The following is an 18574-nucleotide window of genomic DNA, read 5'->3' on the forward strand; positions in this document are numbered from 1 at the left end:
ATAGCCCCATCCTTTGTTAATTGTTGTTTTTAAGGGTAACGGTGCCCAAACAGAGGGCTCTGCCAGGGTCTGTAGACAACTGAAGTAAAAAACTCAACTCCTGTTGGTGGAGCGGGTTTCCCTTGTTAAGTCACAACCGTATTATAGACAAAATGTCCCAGAACGCAACCTATCTGCAGCTGAGCAAACCTGGGCTATGCAGAGTCTGCTCGATTTTTCTTCTTGGGGCCAGAAGTCCTGACAGCGTGGTGCAGAGACACATACACGGCTCTGGCTGCGGGTAGTTCATGTCCAGTGCAAGGAAATAGGTGGAAGAGGAGACTTTACTCACTGAGATTAGCCGTGGGTATAAAGTTGGATTCAGTAAGGCCCTGAGCAGTGATGAGTTTCAGATGTGAGGCTCAAAAGGGACTGGAACCATTGCTCTGGGTAGGAGGGGGCTGTGAAGCAACGTGAGGGATATTGTCCCTTACTCAGCTGATGCCCATGCTGCGGACAGAGAGGTGATTTGAGGCTCTGCAGTGCATAGTCAAGTACAGGTAGGACCTTGCAGCAGCCGTATAGAGATTCCAGTCGGAACAGAAGGACCGCATGTGCCTTCAAGATCGAAGATATGTCTGCAAGACAGTAGGAGAGAGATAACAAGCATAGCTAGACATACATGTAACCTGCCTAGCTCAGTATAAACCACAGTGACACCAACATAGGCTCCTTGCACAGACTGGGGAGAGTGTGGCTCTCCCTCCCTTTCCCACCCATCACCAAATTCAGGTGCTAGTTTAACCCCTTCTTCTTCTCCAACTCCCGGGCTCCCCCTCCTCAGGACGTGCGGCCATGAGATGCCCCAGTAAGCCCATGGCTGATGAAGTTGCCAGTCATACTGTGCCTCAGGTAAGGCTTTTACTTGACTGTCTCCCTGACAGAGTGAAGATTAGGTCTGTTCTTCTTAGACTGGGGAACATATGCTAATAAAATACATATTGCTTTCTGATCAGCCCCTAATGAAAGACATTATTGAAGAGTGTGGAACAAGCACTTACAGTAATTCATGACAGCACCAATTTGGCTTCTCTAGGAAGCTGTAAACTGCTGCTCTCGGCACCTAATGAGGATGGGCAGCTGATTGTGTGTGCGAGAGGAAGAGAGAGAGACTGTCTCCTGGCTTAGATGGCTCCAGCTGTCCTCGGTAGCTACTGAAGGTCACAATCGCTTCGCTCTCTGGAGCTGGGGATGTCTCAGCCCAGAAAGGGAGCCTCCTGCTAAGGACAATTTAGGAGGAAAAGCTTCCAGGACTCCTTATTTAGACTGAATAATGGATTCGATTTGGCCATCCATGCCGGCTTACCCCCAGGATATGAACCTGTGTGCTTGACTGATAAACAACGTAGGCATGAATGCCGGTTCACTGGTGTGCTTGTCTGGCAAATGCCAACTTTATGTTTGCAATGTGATTATTTGCTGCGGAAACCCCTAATGAGTAATGGTCATCAAGCAAGGAAAATTAAATAAATCCAACTTTAAACGTATCCTAGCGCTTTAATTGATGCTGTTAATGCTTGACATCATTTCCATTCAAGGTGGTGATGAAGTACTAACCCAGGAAAATGTTTTAATCCAATCTGACAGGCACAGGAATTTTGATGAGAGATTGTAGAGAAACATCACAGTGACTGTCTTCATATTCAAACCAAATTTCTCCACTAACCAAAACTTACCCAAATAGCTTTTCCAGATGGCACCTACACTGCTGAGTGGGCAGGCGTCTTCCCCATGGCTGATACCAGCCAGTCAGATCAGAATCCCCTATTAGGATTGTGCTGCTGCAATGTTGTGCAGCTGACACCAGATTGGGATGTAATGCCATCTCAGTGAAGAATCAGGATATCGTAAAGAAGATCTGAAAGACAGAAAACTACTTGAGTGGTTCGGGTGGGATGAAATGCAGCAGTACAAAGGCAAGGTCATGCATGTGGCGAGCGCTATCAGAGGAACCTGCTGCAGGCTGGGAGCTCATCAGTGGGAAATCACCGAAGTGGAGGAATGATGTGTGTGAGTGCGTGGACTTCAGGGAACTGCTGGTAAGATGCAGGTGTGAGAAAGGGCAGAGGTACTCCTAGGTGAAGCCTGAGGTACTTCCAGGCAAGGTGGAGAAGTGCTGCTGCATCCTATACGCAGGGCTGAGATACTGAACTCCAGCAAGTGGGATCATGCAGAAAAGGATTATAGAGCAGATCAGGGAAAGTGAGAGTCTGTGTTACAAGAGGAGGCACAGAGTGCTCAGCTTGTTTAGCCCAGCAAAGCAAAGGCTGAGAAGGGGGTGTGATTGCTGTCTTTAAAAACATCAGGAGGTCAAGCAGCAGGGAGGGAAAAGAGCCATTTAAGCTAAAGGACAATATTGGCACAAGATCAACTGGGTGCAAGCTGCCTGTGAATAAATTCAGGCTGGAAATGAGAACATTAGGGCGGTCGGGCTCTGGAACGGCCGTCCAGCAGGAGGAGCAGGCCAAACGGGAACGGCTTTTAAGATGGGATGTGGTACATTCATAAAATGAATAAGCAGAGGTAGCCCCTGTGGTGTTAGGGGACTGGACTCTGTGAGGCAGGAGTGTACTTCCACTTCTTTGTCCCTGAACGTGGCTGTGCTTTTCCCTTTTCTGAACTCCTGGAAGATAGGAGGGGGCTGCCAGTGCAGAGGGGTTTTCTCCCTCTGCCAAAATACAAAGACCAATAATCAAATCTGTGGTGTTCAATTGCAATGTCAAAGACAAACCATCTTCCACTGCTCTGCCCTGTGGTGACAAGGTGACATCTGGTACCAGAATCTCAATCCATTGCTGTGTGTCAGAAAGTGAATGGGAAGAAGTGAGAGATTTATGGCACATTTTTGCATCATTGCGGAAAATATTGGAGGCTCATATTCAGGAGAGGTTCCTAAAGTTCCCTGTCCCCACCTCCCTCCTGCCCCTGTTTCTGAGCAATTTTCATTCCTCGTTTCCCAAGGAATTTGCAGTGATCTTATTTCTACCTGTGGAACTCCTCTCCTGGGTTCTCGTTCTCCAGCAATGGAGAATGGGTCCGGCCCTTGGATAATTTGCTTTCAACCTTTGATGCTGTAAACTCTGCCACACATAAATCCTGTCATCATATTTTCCTTTTTGTTTTTTTTTAAAGCCCATGGCATCTAAACTCTTTGAAGTTACCTCTCTGCAAGGCATCCTGTAGTTTTGGAGGTGCAGTTGGGGCAGAAATTGAGGGCAAGGCTGGGGTAGCAGGGTATTTTGCGCTGCAGAGCTCCGTGTTCATCCCAGGAGTTGTTACCAACACCGTAACAAAGCTCAGCCCCTTCCAGTCCTTAGGATGGGGTGCTTGGAAGTATCTTTCCTGGCTGTCACCAGTTTAAGGCCACAGCCCCAGCATGTTGAGGGCAACGGTGTGATTGTTTCTGGCCTTTGTGAACGACACTCCCTTTGGAAGTCAGCAGCTGTGTCTTAGGTGGGCTTTTTTGGGGATGAGTTCATGGCAGTTGCAGTCACAGGGGAAATCTGATGTGAGCTGGTGCCTGCAGCACTCTAGGGCAGAGCTACATAATGTGTCCAAGACTCTTGGCAAACAGGCTGACCTGGTAAAAATGGGAGCCTCTGTCACAGCCTGAGTAGTATTGCCTGTCAGAGGAAAAGTGCCCTTCGCCTGGCCCCTGGACCACGCTAAACTGGGATGTCTATGCCTGATGAGAAAATGGGCAGCTTGGCTGAGACTGTTCTTCTGGGCATGTGAGAGAGATGGACGCCCTTGCACCTACTGCTGCCAGGACACTGAACTTTGAAGACCACCTTGATTGCTGGTTGCTTAAAGAGTGCAGCTCACCAGCTGCACGGGCAGTTGAAGATTATTTTGTCCACATTATTGCCCCGTGCTTCTTTCAGACCTTTTCGAGATACCTGTGCTTCCTGCACCACCAGGTGCATAGTTGGGCTGGGATGGGGGGGGACTCAGCCTAATGTCCCACCTGCACACTTGCCAGAGATGCCATTTGTCTGTTGTGCTCCTGCGTGGAGCTGCATGGGGAGCGAGGAAGAGCCTGTCGGAGGGAGGGAGCCTGCGTGCAGGGCTGCTGTGCCTTTGTCTGCCATCTCCTCTCCCTTTGGAAAGGCCGGGATGGCTGGGGATGGGAGACGGGAGCTTTCCCAGCGCCCCATATCTGCGGTTAGCCGGTGACGACGGAGTGGGAGCACGGGCAGCCATCCCCTGTCTCATTTGTGCTGCAGGAGTGAGCAGCTGGGGGAATTTGAATGAGGCTGAGAAAAAAGGGAGAGAGAGGAGAGCGAGCGTGTGTGGAAAGGATTTGGAGGGGAGAGACTGGAAAGCAGAGCTAGACGCTCCGGCCCTGTGCTGAGAAGTTGCTGAAGAAGCGGGACAAGTAAGGAGAGAGTGGCAGGAGTGAATAGCGATGCTGGGAAGCTGGATGCTCGCAGAGCAGTTCCTTTGCTCCGATCAGCTTGCTGGGGAATCTGCATGACTTTAACGTACCTTTTTCTAGCTGGAGTTTGCAACAATTCCCTGGGGCCTGGTGATGAAGCAGGTTTTCTTTCTAATTTCTCCCTCAAACAAGCATGCAGCTGCTTAATGTGCAGCTGGTTGTGAGACCACATGTGTGGCTACGCAGGTCACACCAGGTCCCAGCGCAGGTAGGTTATCGTAGTCTTGTGAACGCGTGGTGTGGTTTGTTGAGCAGGACTGCAACATTAACAATTGACAGGTCTGTTGGTTAATATACTTTGACTTTATTATGTCTGTTAGCTGATACGTACCTGGTTTAAACATCATTCAGTCTGAAAAACACATCCTTTTTTCCTTTAATAACCTGCATAAACAGAAAACGTAGATGTGGTGCTGTCATACTTTGGACCCCTCTGCCATGACAGTGTCCCAGCTGGGAAGGGGACACTCTCAGGGGCAGGGGTAGTCCTGCTTTTCTCTCTGGGGCGTGTGTGCTTTTCTCTCTTGGTGTGTGCTGCTGGACCGTAAGTCGGCTTGGCTGGCTGCAGTGGGACGAGCACTCTCAAAGCACCACAAGCCGGCTCAAATGATGAGACGGGGGATTGGGCAGACAATACCTACCACCAGGGTGTGACGGTGAGGAATGAGAAAGGGCAGACCTAGTTTGCAGGTCCCGGAGGCTTGATGGCTAAGTACATATGAGCATGTGAGCGTGCTCTCCCTTGGTTGCTAATACTGCTTGCAAGTGACAAGGGAAAGGGACAGGTTGCACACTGTGTGTGTGAATACGTATGTCCCACGTGGGGCTGATTTTGTCCTTTGTAAGGTGTTTCTAGCAAGCCCGTTCTGCAAGAACGCTCTCCCCTCTGCAGCCTGTGTGATATCCGCAGGCAGCTGGTAGAAACTGTGGGTTTGTTTGTTTTATCTCTTCCCATCCCCTCCCTCTCATTATTGGAAATGAAAGGAGATGAAAGTAGAGATGAGGCTGTGCGCTGCGCTGGGCTCTTGTTCTGGCCCCACTGGCAGCATCCCGAGCCTGGTGATGAATGAGCCTGTTGCGTGAGATCCTCCACTGAGGCTTCAGCATCTCTAATAAGGAAGGTGGCCAGTGTTTCACTGTCCTCTGCGCCTGCCTCTGCTTTATTAACTGCACCACAGCAATATTAAGCTGGAGCACTGGGCCAGCGTGATCAGGAGGAAGGAGGCTGAGGAAGGGGTGGAGGGAAGAAGATACCAGGGTAGCATGGGAGAAGAGCATGCACAGAGCAGGAGAATGAGTGCAGCAGCCGGCTATTGCAGCAGAGGATTAAAAAAATGGGTTCCTGCTGGACTGATGCATGCAGCTCTGCACAGACTTACTGCTGGCCATCAGGGAGGCAAAGGATGTTTAGGGAGGGGGAGGCAGAGCCAGAGCCAGACCATGGCCTTAATGTCACTGTCTGCTGGACCTGTGCTAGCAACTGGAAGCTGGCACGGGCTCCACGTGCATAAAGCAGGCTGGAGCTGGCCCCTTTTTTCTCCCTTGCACTAATTTCATGCCTTTTAAACTCTGCTGGCAGTGCACCTGGCCCTTTCTCCTGATGGCTGCAGTTAGCCCAGGAGACACATTTGGCCCATGCTGTTTTTCACCCAGAAGAGCCCATCCTTCTAAGGACATCCCAGGCCAGTTCTGTCGGGATGCCAGGGCTGTAGGGACTGTAGGAGGGCAGCCTCTCTGGCAGCCCGTTGTTGTGTCTGTTCACGTTGTGGGTTGAATAGAGCCAGGACACAGGCAAAGAGAAGAGTTGGGTCTGAAGTGTTTTGTTGGGGGGTAAGACCCACTAGTTGTCCTAGGATGGAGGTGTGAAAAGCTATCAGTGGTGGCTGAAAGGCCAGTGCCACCTCCAGACACATAACTGGGCTCTGGGCAAGGCTTCAGCTGGTGCTAAATGTTGATTTTGCCCGCAAACTTCTGAAGTGCAACTATGGCCTGTATGGTGGGAGATGATGGGAGACCCTAAAGCATAAGTGAAATTAATGGGTTGTTGGAGCGTTCTCCTTTGAGGCCTCAAAGGCATACTGCCTTCTGTAGGCCCATGGGAATGTTTTTCCAGCTGCATCCCAGCAGGAATGGAGTTGCATATTGATGGGCCAGTGGATTTTTCTCAAAGGGAGTTTCTCCTGGGCTCTGTGTTGGATGGTTTCTCGGGGGGAAGACAGGCATGTTTTTCTGCACATCAGGGCCAAACGACTGCGAGAAGCAGCCTGAGAAGGTAGAGGAGAAGGTAGGGGAGAGGGGGGAGCCAAGATGCCCCCCTTGCACCCCCTCACACATTTTCCCCAAGTGAGCATGGCTGCAGTTTGCCTCCTCACAGGGCTAGAGCTGGACTCCAGTCTGCTCGCTCGCTCTCTGTATTTATTTGGTTAAATCGACGTGCTGCTGAGGATAGACTCGACTGGCGGATCTAGGGCTTTGCAGGCCAGACTGGAGGCTGATTTCTCGGTTTGTCCTGGATTAGGTGATGCGGGAGTGTAAGTGATTTGACATTGCTCCCAGAGGCTTTAGATACCCAAATTCCAACTAACTCCCAGCTGAGGTGGAATTTGCACTGTCTGAATCTCACCCTTGGGCTTCTCTCCAATTCTCCATTTTGTTTCTCTTCTAAAGGTTATGTCCAGACAAGGGAAATGGCTCCTGACCTCCTCCAACCTGCTGGCTGCCTTCTCAGTGCCCCAACTCACAGCAGCCTGTGGGGCAGAGCTGCCACCAGCCCCCCCACCCCCAAATCAGGCTGCGCTCCCCAAAAAGCCCCATGCCAGGAGCCATACTGCACCAGCCGCCTGCTTCTGCCTTGCGACCCCTCCTCTCCTCCCAGATAATTGGGGATCTGGTGCTAATGATCCCAGGTGAGGTCGCTGCCACTGGGAGCCGGCTCCGCTCTTGCTTGGCAGAGTGGCGGCGCGGAGGGCTGGCAGATGGGAGGGCTGAGCAGTGGGCATGCCAGTTGGATCAGCGCTCACCTTCCGTGCCCGCAGATGGGGCATTGTTGATGCGAATGGATCCTGGCAGCATCCCGGTGCCAAGTTCATGCTTGGTTCCCAGGGGCCTTACCCTGGTCCTGCCCACCGGCATGGCTCCTAGGTGCCTTGCGGGAAGGGACCAAGCTAGGGGAAGGCACCACAGCAGTTCCCAGACCTCCGACCCATCTTGCCTATGGGGGGAGGAGGAGGACGGTGCAGAAAGCAGTTGCTCAAGCAACTTGCACCCTGATCTGTTTAAGGCAGGTACAAAGTTGTTGTCTGCTGTGAGAAACACATGCAGCCATGGATTCCTGGGAGCCAGTCCCTCCCCCAAAATGATACCATAGCAGGATCACAGAATCACAGAATGGTAGGGTTGGAAGGGACCTCTGGAGATCATCTAGTCCAACCCCCCTGCCAGAGCAGGGTCACCTAGAGCAGGTTGCACAGGAACGCGTCCAGGTGGGTTTTGAACGTCTCTTTCCCCACACTCTCCACACTGACAGATTTGCTGTAAACCTTCCTCCCTGCATCCCTGTACCAGTCATCCTGTAACTTCAGAGTTAATGACAAACGCTGAGCCTGCCTATAAGGAGAATTGCCTTTCCGATGAATCCTGTCAGCCTTGAGGCTATATCAGAGGCAGGGGGAGGCTTAGTGTCTGGGACAGTGAACAGTGGGCCACAGAAAGCCCTGCCAACCGTCTTTTTGCCAGGGCCATCATCCTCAATAACATACCAAGACCAAATCTTGCCGCAAGGATCCAGACACTGCGCAGCAACAGGCTGGAAATTGTATCTTCACAATGCAATCCTTGCTCTTGTCCTTCCCCCGCCAAGCAAGCATGACTGTGGCAGGGAAGTTTCACTGACACGTAATTCATCATTTTTAGTGGTGGTGATTTTGACAATATTTTTCCATTGTTTTCTTGAAACTTTCCTGCTGCCTTAGCAGACTGAACAATGCTCAGGCTGGTGTGGTTCAGCTAGCATGGTTCAGCTCCTTCCTCAGAGGGCACCAGAGAAAGAGGGAGCCTGTTGGTGGCTCTAGAGGACGCTGACTCGAACTAGACCCCTTGCTCTGGCCTGCAGAGGCAGCGTGGGCTAGGATTCAAGGGTGGATCCTGTGGAAGGGTGCTGAGGAAGCATGGCAGGAGTTCCAGCAAGGCACCAGATGAAATGCCACAGGGCCCAGGCAGCAGATGAATGAATTCTGCAGCAGTGATTGCGAACTGAAGGGTATCTTGGTGAAATGCCAAGCACTAATAATAAGCACTAATGCTTAGTGCACTAATGGAGGTAAGCTGGGTTCATTCCTCCCCTCTTGGAGACATTGGTTCTGACAGAGAGTTGCTCCAGGATCCGTAGTTCAAGTTGTCCCCCCAGTCACGAGGACTCCCAAGGCTTCCCTTCAGGGAGAGCTCAGGCTCCTGTTCACTGTTTTGTACCAGAGGTGGAAATTTTCAAACTGATTCTGCATGAAGATCTCATTGATAAGCCAAGTGTACTTGTTTGTATAGGAAGAGGAGGGTGTTAGATGGTGGATAACATCCCTCAGGTTTCCATTTTCAGGACTTTCGAAACACTGTGGTTTCTTTTTCTATGCAGCTGTCTCAGAGAAACACCATCCAAACCTTCATTCCTGTGCAGAAAATGGAGAAAGGCCTGTTGCTGGAGCACATCTTGCCCAACCTGAAAGTGCCTCAGAGCTATGAAGTTCGCCTGACGCCCATCACCAGCTTTGGGGCTGGAGACATGGCTGCCCGCATCATCCGGTACATGGAACGTAGGTGTCTCCTCCTCGGTCCTGGCTACAAGAGCAGGTCCGAGCCTCAGGCCTAGGGACATGGGCATGCATAGACATCGTCTCCTGTGACCTTTGGGTGGATCTTGCTGCTCTATGGAGTTTTAATGGCACAGTGCTATCACGTTTGGCCATATTTTGGCTGTTGCCATCGATACAGAGCAATATGTAGAGACGTCCAAGGGCCAGTCTCCACGCATCCTTCACTCAGCAGCACTGACTTGCACCCTCTGCTCTGTGGGCAGCAAGAGCCCCAAAACCCCAGTCCCCAGTAAAGCCATGCTGCAGCCTCCTGTGGCACAATGGTGTGTTTTAGAGGACAGCCACTGGACACTGTGTATTAGCCACATGTCCATAAAAGTCAGAGGATTTCAGGGGGCTTCGGTTCTTTCCAGATGTGAATGCACGGTTCCTTTCCTGACCAGTCACTAGTAAACCTGTAGCTCTGTCCAATACCCTGAATCCCAGATCATCCCATTGATATACATTGACCGTGCTTCTCTCCCCAGCATCCCAACAGCTCGGAAATCTCCCCATTCCCACAACCCTATGATTTCTTTACTCCCCTCAGGAGTTTGGACCCTGTATTTCAGCAGGAAGTACAGATCCCCCTCCCTCCTGTGTTTGCATGATTTCACACAACCCTCTTGTCCCGTGGAGTGACAACGGGTCTGGTGTCCCCAGTATACCTGTTGTCTCAAACTTCCACAGTGCCTCAAACAGTTTTGATGTCCCTCTTAGCCACCAGGCTTTGGTATCTAAGTGGGTGCTATCCCAGTGGGTGCTCTAGAAAGAAACTGCCAGAAGGGCTCCCCGGGGCAATCCTGGGGTCACCCCTGAGGTGAAGTTTTTTTAAGGTCTGTTGCTGCTTACATCAGAGAGTCAGCATCTTGTTCCATCACCAAGGCAGACCACCGAGCGCTGCTATTTCACAGGGATGCTGCTAGGAAATTAGTGCATCTATGACCTTTCTTGATGTGTTTGTTTTATTTTCAGACTTTGATTGTGATTTGCGATTTGAGAGAGTACTAGCTGTTCTGACTTGTTTTTCTGTTTCCTCTTCCAGCAATCAACTATCCCAACCCAACAGGTAAGCAACAAGACCTTTGTATTTATGTTTTGAATGTAATGCCTGTTAGTGAAGTGCTCCAGCAGATCAGGAAAGCCAAACAGCTGGAATATACACAGCTGGCTTTGCCAAATCTTTTTCCCCAGAAGAGGATGAAATTGCTTACACTGCTGCTTCCAGTAAGCATGCTATTTGTTGGACCTTGAATTATTGTGAGGAGATACACACCAGAGATATGCCTCCCACTCACACCTGCTGTCTCCGTGGCTGGATGGGCTGTGATCCTGAACCCACCCTCCCCCTAACACTGTCAGTCTGCGTCCAGTGATCAAGTTATTATATGTTCCCCAAAATATCCGTGTTTGAGGAATGCATGCCCCCCATCCTCTTCTGACCAGGAAAGATACCACTTGACATCTCTGCAGGGTGGTATAGAGCATTATCCAGCTCAGATCTGGTTGTTCTTGCAGACTCCTTGAGCACAGTCCCTTTCTTCTTTCCATCCAGTGTCATCACTGCTTACTTGCTTATTTAATTTGTCGTCATTCCTACCAAGATGCAGGCCCATCTTTATTGAGCACCCAGAGTTCCCATTGATTTTGAGAGCAGAATACACAATGTTTCAGAACGATGGTCTTGAAGAAGAACATGATGGTGCCCATCGAGCATAAAAGAGGATTTCTAGCATGCTGTAAGTAATGGTGGAGTGATCTTCAGGGGATGAAACAAAGTCCCTTTTCTTCAATTGTTGGATATAAGCCCAGGCAACGCTCTTGGGCAGAGACGGGCAGACTACTTGCTGGTGGTCCATGAGGAGCAGGTGGTTCCATGTAGCTGTTTTTTTCTCCCTATTTCCAGCTGCTGAGTCAGCATTCAGTCTTTTGATTTGTTACTCTGGGTATGTGTAGGCAAGTGCTACTGCTGCACTGCAGTGTAGCAGTGGGAAGGAGAAGCCAGGAATCAGGGTATGGGGTTATCTTGTAAAGGCAGCCATGAGACATTCACCCTTGGAAGGTCACAGTCTGAGGATGGTTTGATGAACCATGCTTTGCCTGAGAGCAGGAGCTTCTTACAGTCAGAGGGATTTTGTGGCTCTCATTCCTCATTCCCTTTGCTTTGCTTGTCCCCACTTTCTGATCCTCTTTAAGCATTCTCCATAGAAGACTTGCTGGGAAACACCGAGCGGATTTGCCAGGGACCCACTCCAGAATGTCTCCCTCAGTACTCGCTGGATGAGGCAAGCATGCCAGCCCGCAGGAGGACGTGACATAATCTGGCCTTTTGCCACTTGCTCTTTTACACTACATAAATCACTGATAACGCCAGAGCAACTTCGGTCCTAATTGTATCAATCTCTTGGGATCTTCGTAGACTGAGCCTTCATAGTGCTCGCCTGGGATTGCTTTGGCAGCTTGATTGAGACCAGAACGACTGCGTGAAATTTGCCTATGGCAGAGAATAACTCAGCCACGCTTGTACTTTCATGCAGTAAACCCAACACTTAGGGTTTCTCCTTGATACGAGTTACTCAGCCTGTGCTGGATATTGGGACTTCTGGGCTAGTCATCAGGGTCTTGCCTGTGAGTTCATGCCTTGAGACTGACTGCCTAAAATTGCACCCACCACACTTGCTTTCAGAGATGCCCCTTCCTTTCAGGCCTGCTGCCAGTGAAATATGAGCCCAAAGGCTCTTAGCTCTGTCTCTTGGGCCACAGCTCGGTTCCCAGACTCTCATCTCAGTGACATGGAAATCCCTGCTACTGCCTCTTATTTTCCCACTTCCCCTGCTACCACCACCCCCAGGGAAAAGGGTTTGGACAGGATTGTAACGGTATCCTCACGCTAGGCTGCCCAGCCAAATTCTGGGAGCAAACATTGAGAGCTCTCAAGTGAAAGGCAAAGATTAGATGATTAATGCCTCTGGCAGCCTGATCCAAGGGCATGCACAATGGTGATTAATTTACAAACTCTGCGAGTCACTTAATACAATTATTTCTTCATGCATTTTCTCTCCCAGCCTAATAAGATGTTAATGACATTGGGGCAGGCATGCATGTGGCGTGGTTACAGAGCCAGGTACTGGGGTTATAATGCAAAAGCAAAGTAAAAGCAGGGGAAGTGAACAGAAGACATTGAGGATTTCAAGGATTTAGAGGTTAGCAGTAAGACTGACCATAACTCTTAAAAATCAGTTAATCTGGTTCTAAAATCCAGAATTTATCTTTAAAAAACTGTCTTAGAATTTTCTTAATTTCGAGGTATTACCTTAAAGGTCTCTTAGAATAACTGATTGTTTTAATGTCATGACTAAATTCCAGTGCTGGGGAATCTGCTCTGTCCTTCTTACCTCTCCTCTGCAATTTTGTTTGGATATAGCCTTCACTTTCTAAACGAAACCCTGCGGTGCTGCCCCTCAAGCTATTCCTACTCATCAGCAGTGGATGGTTTGGTTTCCCTGGTTCCAGCAGATGTAGCCTTGCAACCTTGGTGATGAGGACATTAAGAAGCATATGAGATTGACGGTGTTTTTTTTTTTTTCTCTTGGCCAGTGTGTCTTGCCCTTCCTGAGTAGCAACACTGCTACGTTTCTCATATATCTGCAGTCTGGCTGCCTGTGGTTCTAAAATATTTCAGGATCATGGATGAGTACGGTGGGTGGTGATCAGTACCAGATGCTGTTTGTTGTAGATTACCTTGGCTCATTGCTTACTCTCTAGTGCTTGTGTGTCCCGTCTCTGATAACGCCTCATAGTCCAGAGGAATCTGAGCTTGTTGACCTCATTTGAAGATGTGGGAATGAGACGCGAGCCTGGTGTTCAGAGTGGGATTCCTCAAATCTGTGCCCATTCCTCAGGAATGCGTGTAACGTAACACAGAGGTTAAAAAATGTGACTGCCACCAATTCCTTGTATCATGATGGCAAATAGAATTGTCTGGGCCATATTATCTCCTTGTCACAGATGGAGATATTAAAGCAGATGGCAATCCAGTATGACCCAACCAGTTACAGTATTGTGAAGCTTTCTTCCATGACTGGTTATAAATGCTTTAGAAACTTACCGTGGAAAAGGCTGTTAAATGCTGTTTCTTAGATCCCAACATACTTTGAGGTCGCAATACGGTTTTCCTTGTCTTCATCTTCTAGATGGGGAAAGTGATCTCCAGAGAGAAGGTGCCAGCCTGTGGGTCACGCAGCAGGTCTGCAACAGAGCTGAGGCTCGGAGCATGGTCCCTTGTGCTCCAAGCCAGTTTCAGTCATCAGACCACAACTAAATGACGAAGGCAATTTTATTCAAGTGCGCTCCATCTGCTGTTCACCCATAGTCTGCAGCTAGAATAGGATTATTATTTTTTGCATTCATCTGGCAGCCAGAATTTTAGGACCAGGCATGGCTTCCCCCTAAGGACTTGAAATGAAAACCTCCATTATGTTTCTCAAGAAGGCAAAGCAACAAGAAATGCTAATAGCCATGGCAGAGGGTCTCTCCCCTGGGAAGGCAGGGAGGTGTCTGTAACCGGGAGCAAACATCTCTGCACTTTGAGCTGCCGCCACTGCAAAGCCTGCCAAGGAAATCTGTTTGGTGAAGACGGCGCTAACTCCAGCCTTTGAGGAGCCAGCTCCCCTGCCACCTCCACCTCGCCTCTAACAATCCAGAGAACAACTTCTGTGTTCAATATTTAAATCCACTGTTTAATTTTTAAACGGGAAGCTTCCTTTGCGCCGCGGTGCTGAGCCAGGATCCCTGGCAGATGGTGTGAGCCTGCAAGAAGTTTTGCTTCACGCAGCCGAGGTCAACAATTAGATCACTGCTGTGGCCTCGGAGACACAGCAGGTCATGTAAAGGTTTTATTTTCAGACGGCTCTTTCAGGTTTGTCCTGGTGAGCCTTGCTGATAACCATCCAGAGGTGAGGCATTGGTGGGGTCCCAAACCACACCGAACACCTCCTAGTTATTCTGGGCACCTCCACTTCTAGCTCGGAGAAACGCCGGAGCGTTGCCTTCCTGTGGCTTGTTTTAAACCAAAGGACCAGGAGTCAGAGCACTTGGGTTCTGTTTCCAGCTTTCGCACCACCTGCTGTGACCTTAAACGTGTCTCTCTATACTTTTGTGCATCTGTTTCCCCGAGCGTAGTGCAGGAGATATATAGAAAGAGGCATTCCTACCTCACAGAGATGTTAAAAAGCCTTGTTCATTAGTTGTCACAAAGTGCCTTGAGATCCCAAGCTAAGCAGAGGCGATGTGCTGCCGTTACAAACTCCCGCACAGCAAATGGTGTTGCACATAAGCCTGATCCTGTTGTGGTATCTGCGGTGCGTAGGACCCTTCTCTGTTTTATGTTCTCTGCCAGATGTGTTGCCTCCTGGAAGTAGCTGCACCCAAGTGAAAGGAGAGGATGGAGTCAGGGCCCTCTTTTGGCATTAAAAGAGCTCTCTTCGAGCTTTCGAGTCTTCTTCTCTGAGCAGACTCATCCCATAGGTGTGTGGGGCTTCTTACAAATGAGGCACAGTAGTCCATCAGCTGGCACGATCAGGCCTTGGTGCTAAACTGGGAATACTGTCCTCAGTCATCTTGTCTCGCACAGGTCGCTCTGATCTCCACCCGGGCTTGGCCTTTCTCCTTAATCTGCCTCTCCTTTGGTTTCTGTGCCTTGTCCTTTGTGGGTTTGCTCCCTCTCAGTCAGTTACCTGGCTGACCTCTGTGTTACAGCTTTCAGCTCTGCTTTCCACCTGATATTCCCTGTTAAGGGAGTTTTGAACTGGAGAAAGGTGTCACCTTTCTCCTCTGAAGGTCCACATGCACAACAGGGTCAGAGGTGCAAACTCTCCCTTTGATTGCAAAAGGACAGTCACGGTGGATCCTGCTGCATAGGATAATGCCATTGTAAGAGAAAACTTGTGTCTTCTAACTGTAGCTGGCAACCTGTGCGCAGAAGCCATGCAAATGCTTGTCTTCAGTCCGATGGAGAGAAGCCAGGGGTGTTAGACCAACCCAGCAATATCAGAAAGCTTGTGGGCTCTGGTCCCTCCTCTGAGGACCAGTGGGTGTCTGGTACAGCCATGAACTCCCTTCTCTCAGCCACGAGGGCTGGGGAAGAACCTTTAGAAGCTGCTTTTAACCCTTTTCTGCCTCCATCTCCTTGTGCTGGGGATGAAAGAGGCCCCCTCCAACCCACCTAGTTGCCCTGACTCAGACCTCACAGGCATCTACCCCACCATCCGCTCCCCACTCCTCCCTGCTCCTTCATCTCCAGCTGCCATGTGGCCCCCTGTGCTCGGCACCACAGAGCAGTGGCTAATTTGGATTAGGATGCTAATTAGAAATGAGCGGATTGAACGGAAAGCACTTAGCCAGGGTTAATCAGCAGTTAAGTGGCCAGCCCAGCCGAGCTCCCGATGGCTGTGCTCAGCTCGCAGGAGCGGCGTTTCCTGCTGAGCTTACAGAAAAAACAGTTGCCCTGGTCTGTGAACCAAGCCCTTGGCTTGCAGCACAGTGCCCAACCTGTGGTGGCGAAGACCTTTTTGCGGGCCACAGCAGGAGGCTGCCTCCTCTTTTCTCACTGCTTTGATGTGATGCTGGAGAGAGCCAGGCAAAGAAGGGGGAACAACAGCCTGGAGACCCCATGAGGAGGGCCTTAGCTGCAGGGTAGGAACCGGGAAGTTCTTCACTCTGGGATGCTGTTCATTTCCTGGGTAATCTCTCCTCTCTGGTACAAGAAGGCAGATTTTGGTGTGCATGGTGGGCGTGTGAGGCTCCTACCATCACAGTGTACCATATCTGGAGCTTTTGGCCCTGGCATTGCAGAAAGCAGCCCTTGCCCATCCCATCCTTGGCGTCCAGCCCATAGGTTGCTGACCCTGCTCTTCCCTACATGTCCTGCCAGAGTCACCCATGCTAGGGACAGAGAGCCTCCTGCCCAGGGACCAGAGCAAACCACCACTGAAGATACAGGAATGCGGGAGTCCAAGTGGCATTTGGTCTTCTCCTCATCTGGGCATGATAATAGGAACAGCATGGGGGGTAAACCCCAAAAAGTTGAGTCTTGCGCTAGCATGCTGTGGATGAGCTTTCTAGCACATCCCAAGCCCTTAGCAAGAGTCTTCTTTTCCTTTCTCTATGTGTTCTTTCATGGGTTTTAAGTACTTTATCTTTCGGTTTCATAGCACACCTCCTTGCTCTTATATAAAGGCGGCAGATAAAGAGATCTGTGCTCACTGTGTCTGTGCCACTCGTGAGGTCTGAGATCCCACTCTCAGCACATTCTCCACTTCTGGTTTCTGCCCAGGGACCTTTCAGAACACAAACCAATTTTCTCATTGGGCCTTGGACCTGTTTTTGCTTTCCCTTCTGCCTGTTTCCTCCATCCTTCCCCTACTGTATCAGCAGCGCAAAGCGGTTTATTGGCCTTTGGTTCTGTGGCTCAGGAACCACCTTTTTACCACAAAGGTTAGAGATGGAGGACCATCTTCAGCCTGCTCAAGTCCAATTCTTTCCAGTCTCTGCAAGTCCGTATTGGGTTATGTCTATGCACAAGATTTTTCACCCGTCTTACAATATTGCTGTAGGGTGTGACTGTCTGGTCGGGTAGTAATAAAACTGAGCCCTATTGCACGTGTGGTTGATCCTACATAAAAATCTTTTACCTACATGACTCATTTTGTTAGGGGAACCAGCATAAGCTGCAATATCAAATGTGCCTTTTAGCTGGTATAAATTGGACATACTCTAGCTAAATGACACATTTGTAGCACTGAGCTGACCTCTTCTCCACAGCTGATTTTTTTTCATGTGTGCCATAGTTTAGTTTAATGTATATAACCCGAAGGCGGGGTCATCTGTCGGCGCTTTTTCTTCTCTCCTGGGGGAATTATTCTCCCATCAAGTTGTTCTGGTTTAGAAGCCCTTGTGGCCTGTTTGCCTTCAATGCTCTTTTCCCCCTCCTCTACGTTTGCCCCCTCAGACCTCCCAGCAGAATCTCTCTGTCTCTTTAGCCCTAATAGCCTTCTTCCATTTCGTCAGATCATCACATCCATCAACCTGGATTAGCCCTTCCATAATCATACTAATCACAGGCATATTCCTTTCCAGCTTCCTCTTGAGGTCGGGGGCTGCCCGTCTGTCCCCAGCTTGTTGCAGAGCCGCAGTGGTGGCATAGGAATGCCCTCCGTCTTGCTGCCAGCACCCCGGCAGCCTTGGGGAGGGGGTTTGAAAAGCTGCCGCTGACCAGTCCCTTCCCTTACCCGCAGATAACACCTGCCGCTTCGAGGACGAGAAGATCTGCGGCTTCGTGCAGGACAAGATGGACAACTTCGACTGGACCCGGCAGAACGCCCTGACCCAGAACCCCAAGCGCACCGTCAACACCGGGCCCCCCACAGACATCAGCGGTACGCCAGAGGGTAGGCACACATCTGGGTTTCTTTTGGCTTGTCGGGAGTCCTGTGGCTCTGGGGGCTGGTGGAGCGCTGATTTGCTTTCCAAACAACACGCTTCTCCTCCGCGTGGGGTGCAGGGAGCAGGCAGTTAATTTGCATGTTACTGATTGGCATTAAACACACAACTGAAACGCCCACGACTTTGTTTAAGGGAACGGTGTGAGCATTAGTTCCTGTTACCAGCTAATTGCCTGCTGCCTAATGCCCTTGTCCCATTTGATGCTTATTTTGAAGTCAAAAAAGGATAAACAAGTAGGAGAACATCTCTAACACCTAGAAGCGGCCCTGCTGGTTTTAGCCAGCTGTTTCCTCAAAGAAGGTCTTGGGGAGGTAAATAGATCTTCTCAGCACCAAACAGGAGCATGAGAGACCAGGTGGGAGCTGCCTGTGGGGTTACAGCTAGTGCCTCACCCCGGATGGAGGAGACTGGTGTTGTGTATTGCTCATGCTAGCTGTGCATGGAGATCATGCTCCCCTTTTAGCTGGGTATTACTTTCTCCCTTCTCCAACGAGGAAAGGGAATTTATACGCAAGCACAGATCTTTGAGCACAGAAAAAATGGGAAACATCCAATGGCCAGCTCAGGAAATGGCTTTTCCCATTAGCACTCAGTACACCAGCCTGATTGAGCATTGAAAACGATGCCAACAAATTAAATAGCTAATCTGTTCCTCCCTAGTTTGTTAACATCTACTTTGGTATTGTCCTCTTTAGATAACAATATTGTTTAGGCCAGATATACCGAATCCTCTCTTCCTCTGCTTGAGGCA

General features: G+C 49.9%; 1 protein-coding gene across 1 annotated transcript in view; it reads left to right on the forward strand.

Annotated features, from left to right (window-relative positions):
- Positions 1-18574, forward strand: part of MDGA1 (MAM domain containing glycosylphosphatidylinositol anchor 1) — a 145377-nt gene that overhangs the window by 107137 nt on the left and 19666 nt on the right. Inside the window, exons 11-13 of the mRNA XM_054195985.1 lie at positions 9105-9282; positions 10367-10390; positions 17616-17768. Of these exons, the coding sequence (XP_054051960.1) occupies positions 9105-9282; positions 10367-10390; positions 17616-17768 (355 nt within the window). The remainder of the gene's footprint in view (positions 1-9104; positions 9283-10366; positions 10391-17615; positions 17769-18574) is intronic.

This window comes from Rissa tridactyla, chromosome 3 (assembly GCF_028500815.1).
Source record: "Rissa tridactyla isolate bRisTri1 chromosome 3, bRisTri1.patW.cur.20221130, whole genome shotgun sequence".
Lineage (NCBI taxonomy): Eukaryota > Metazoa > Chordata > Aves > Charadriiformes > Laridae > Rissa > Rissa tridactyla.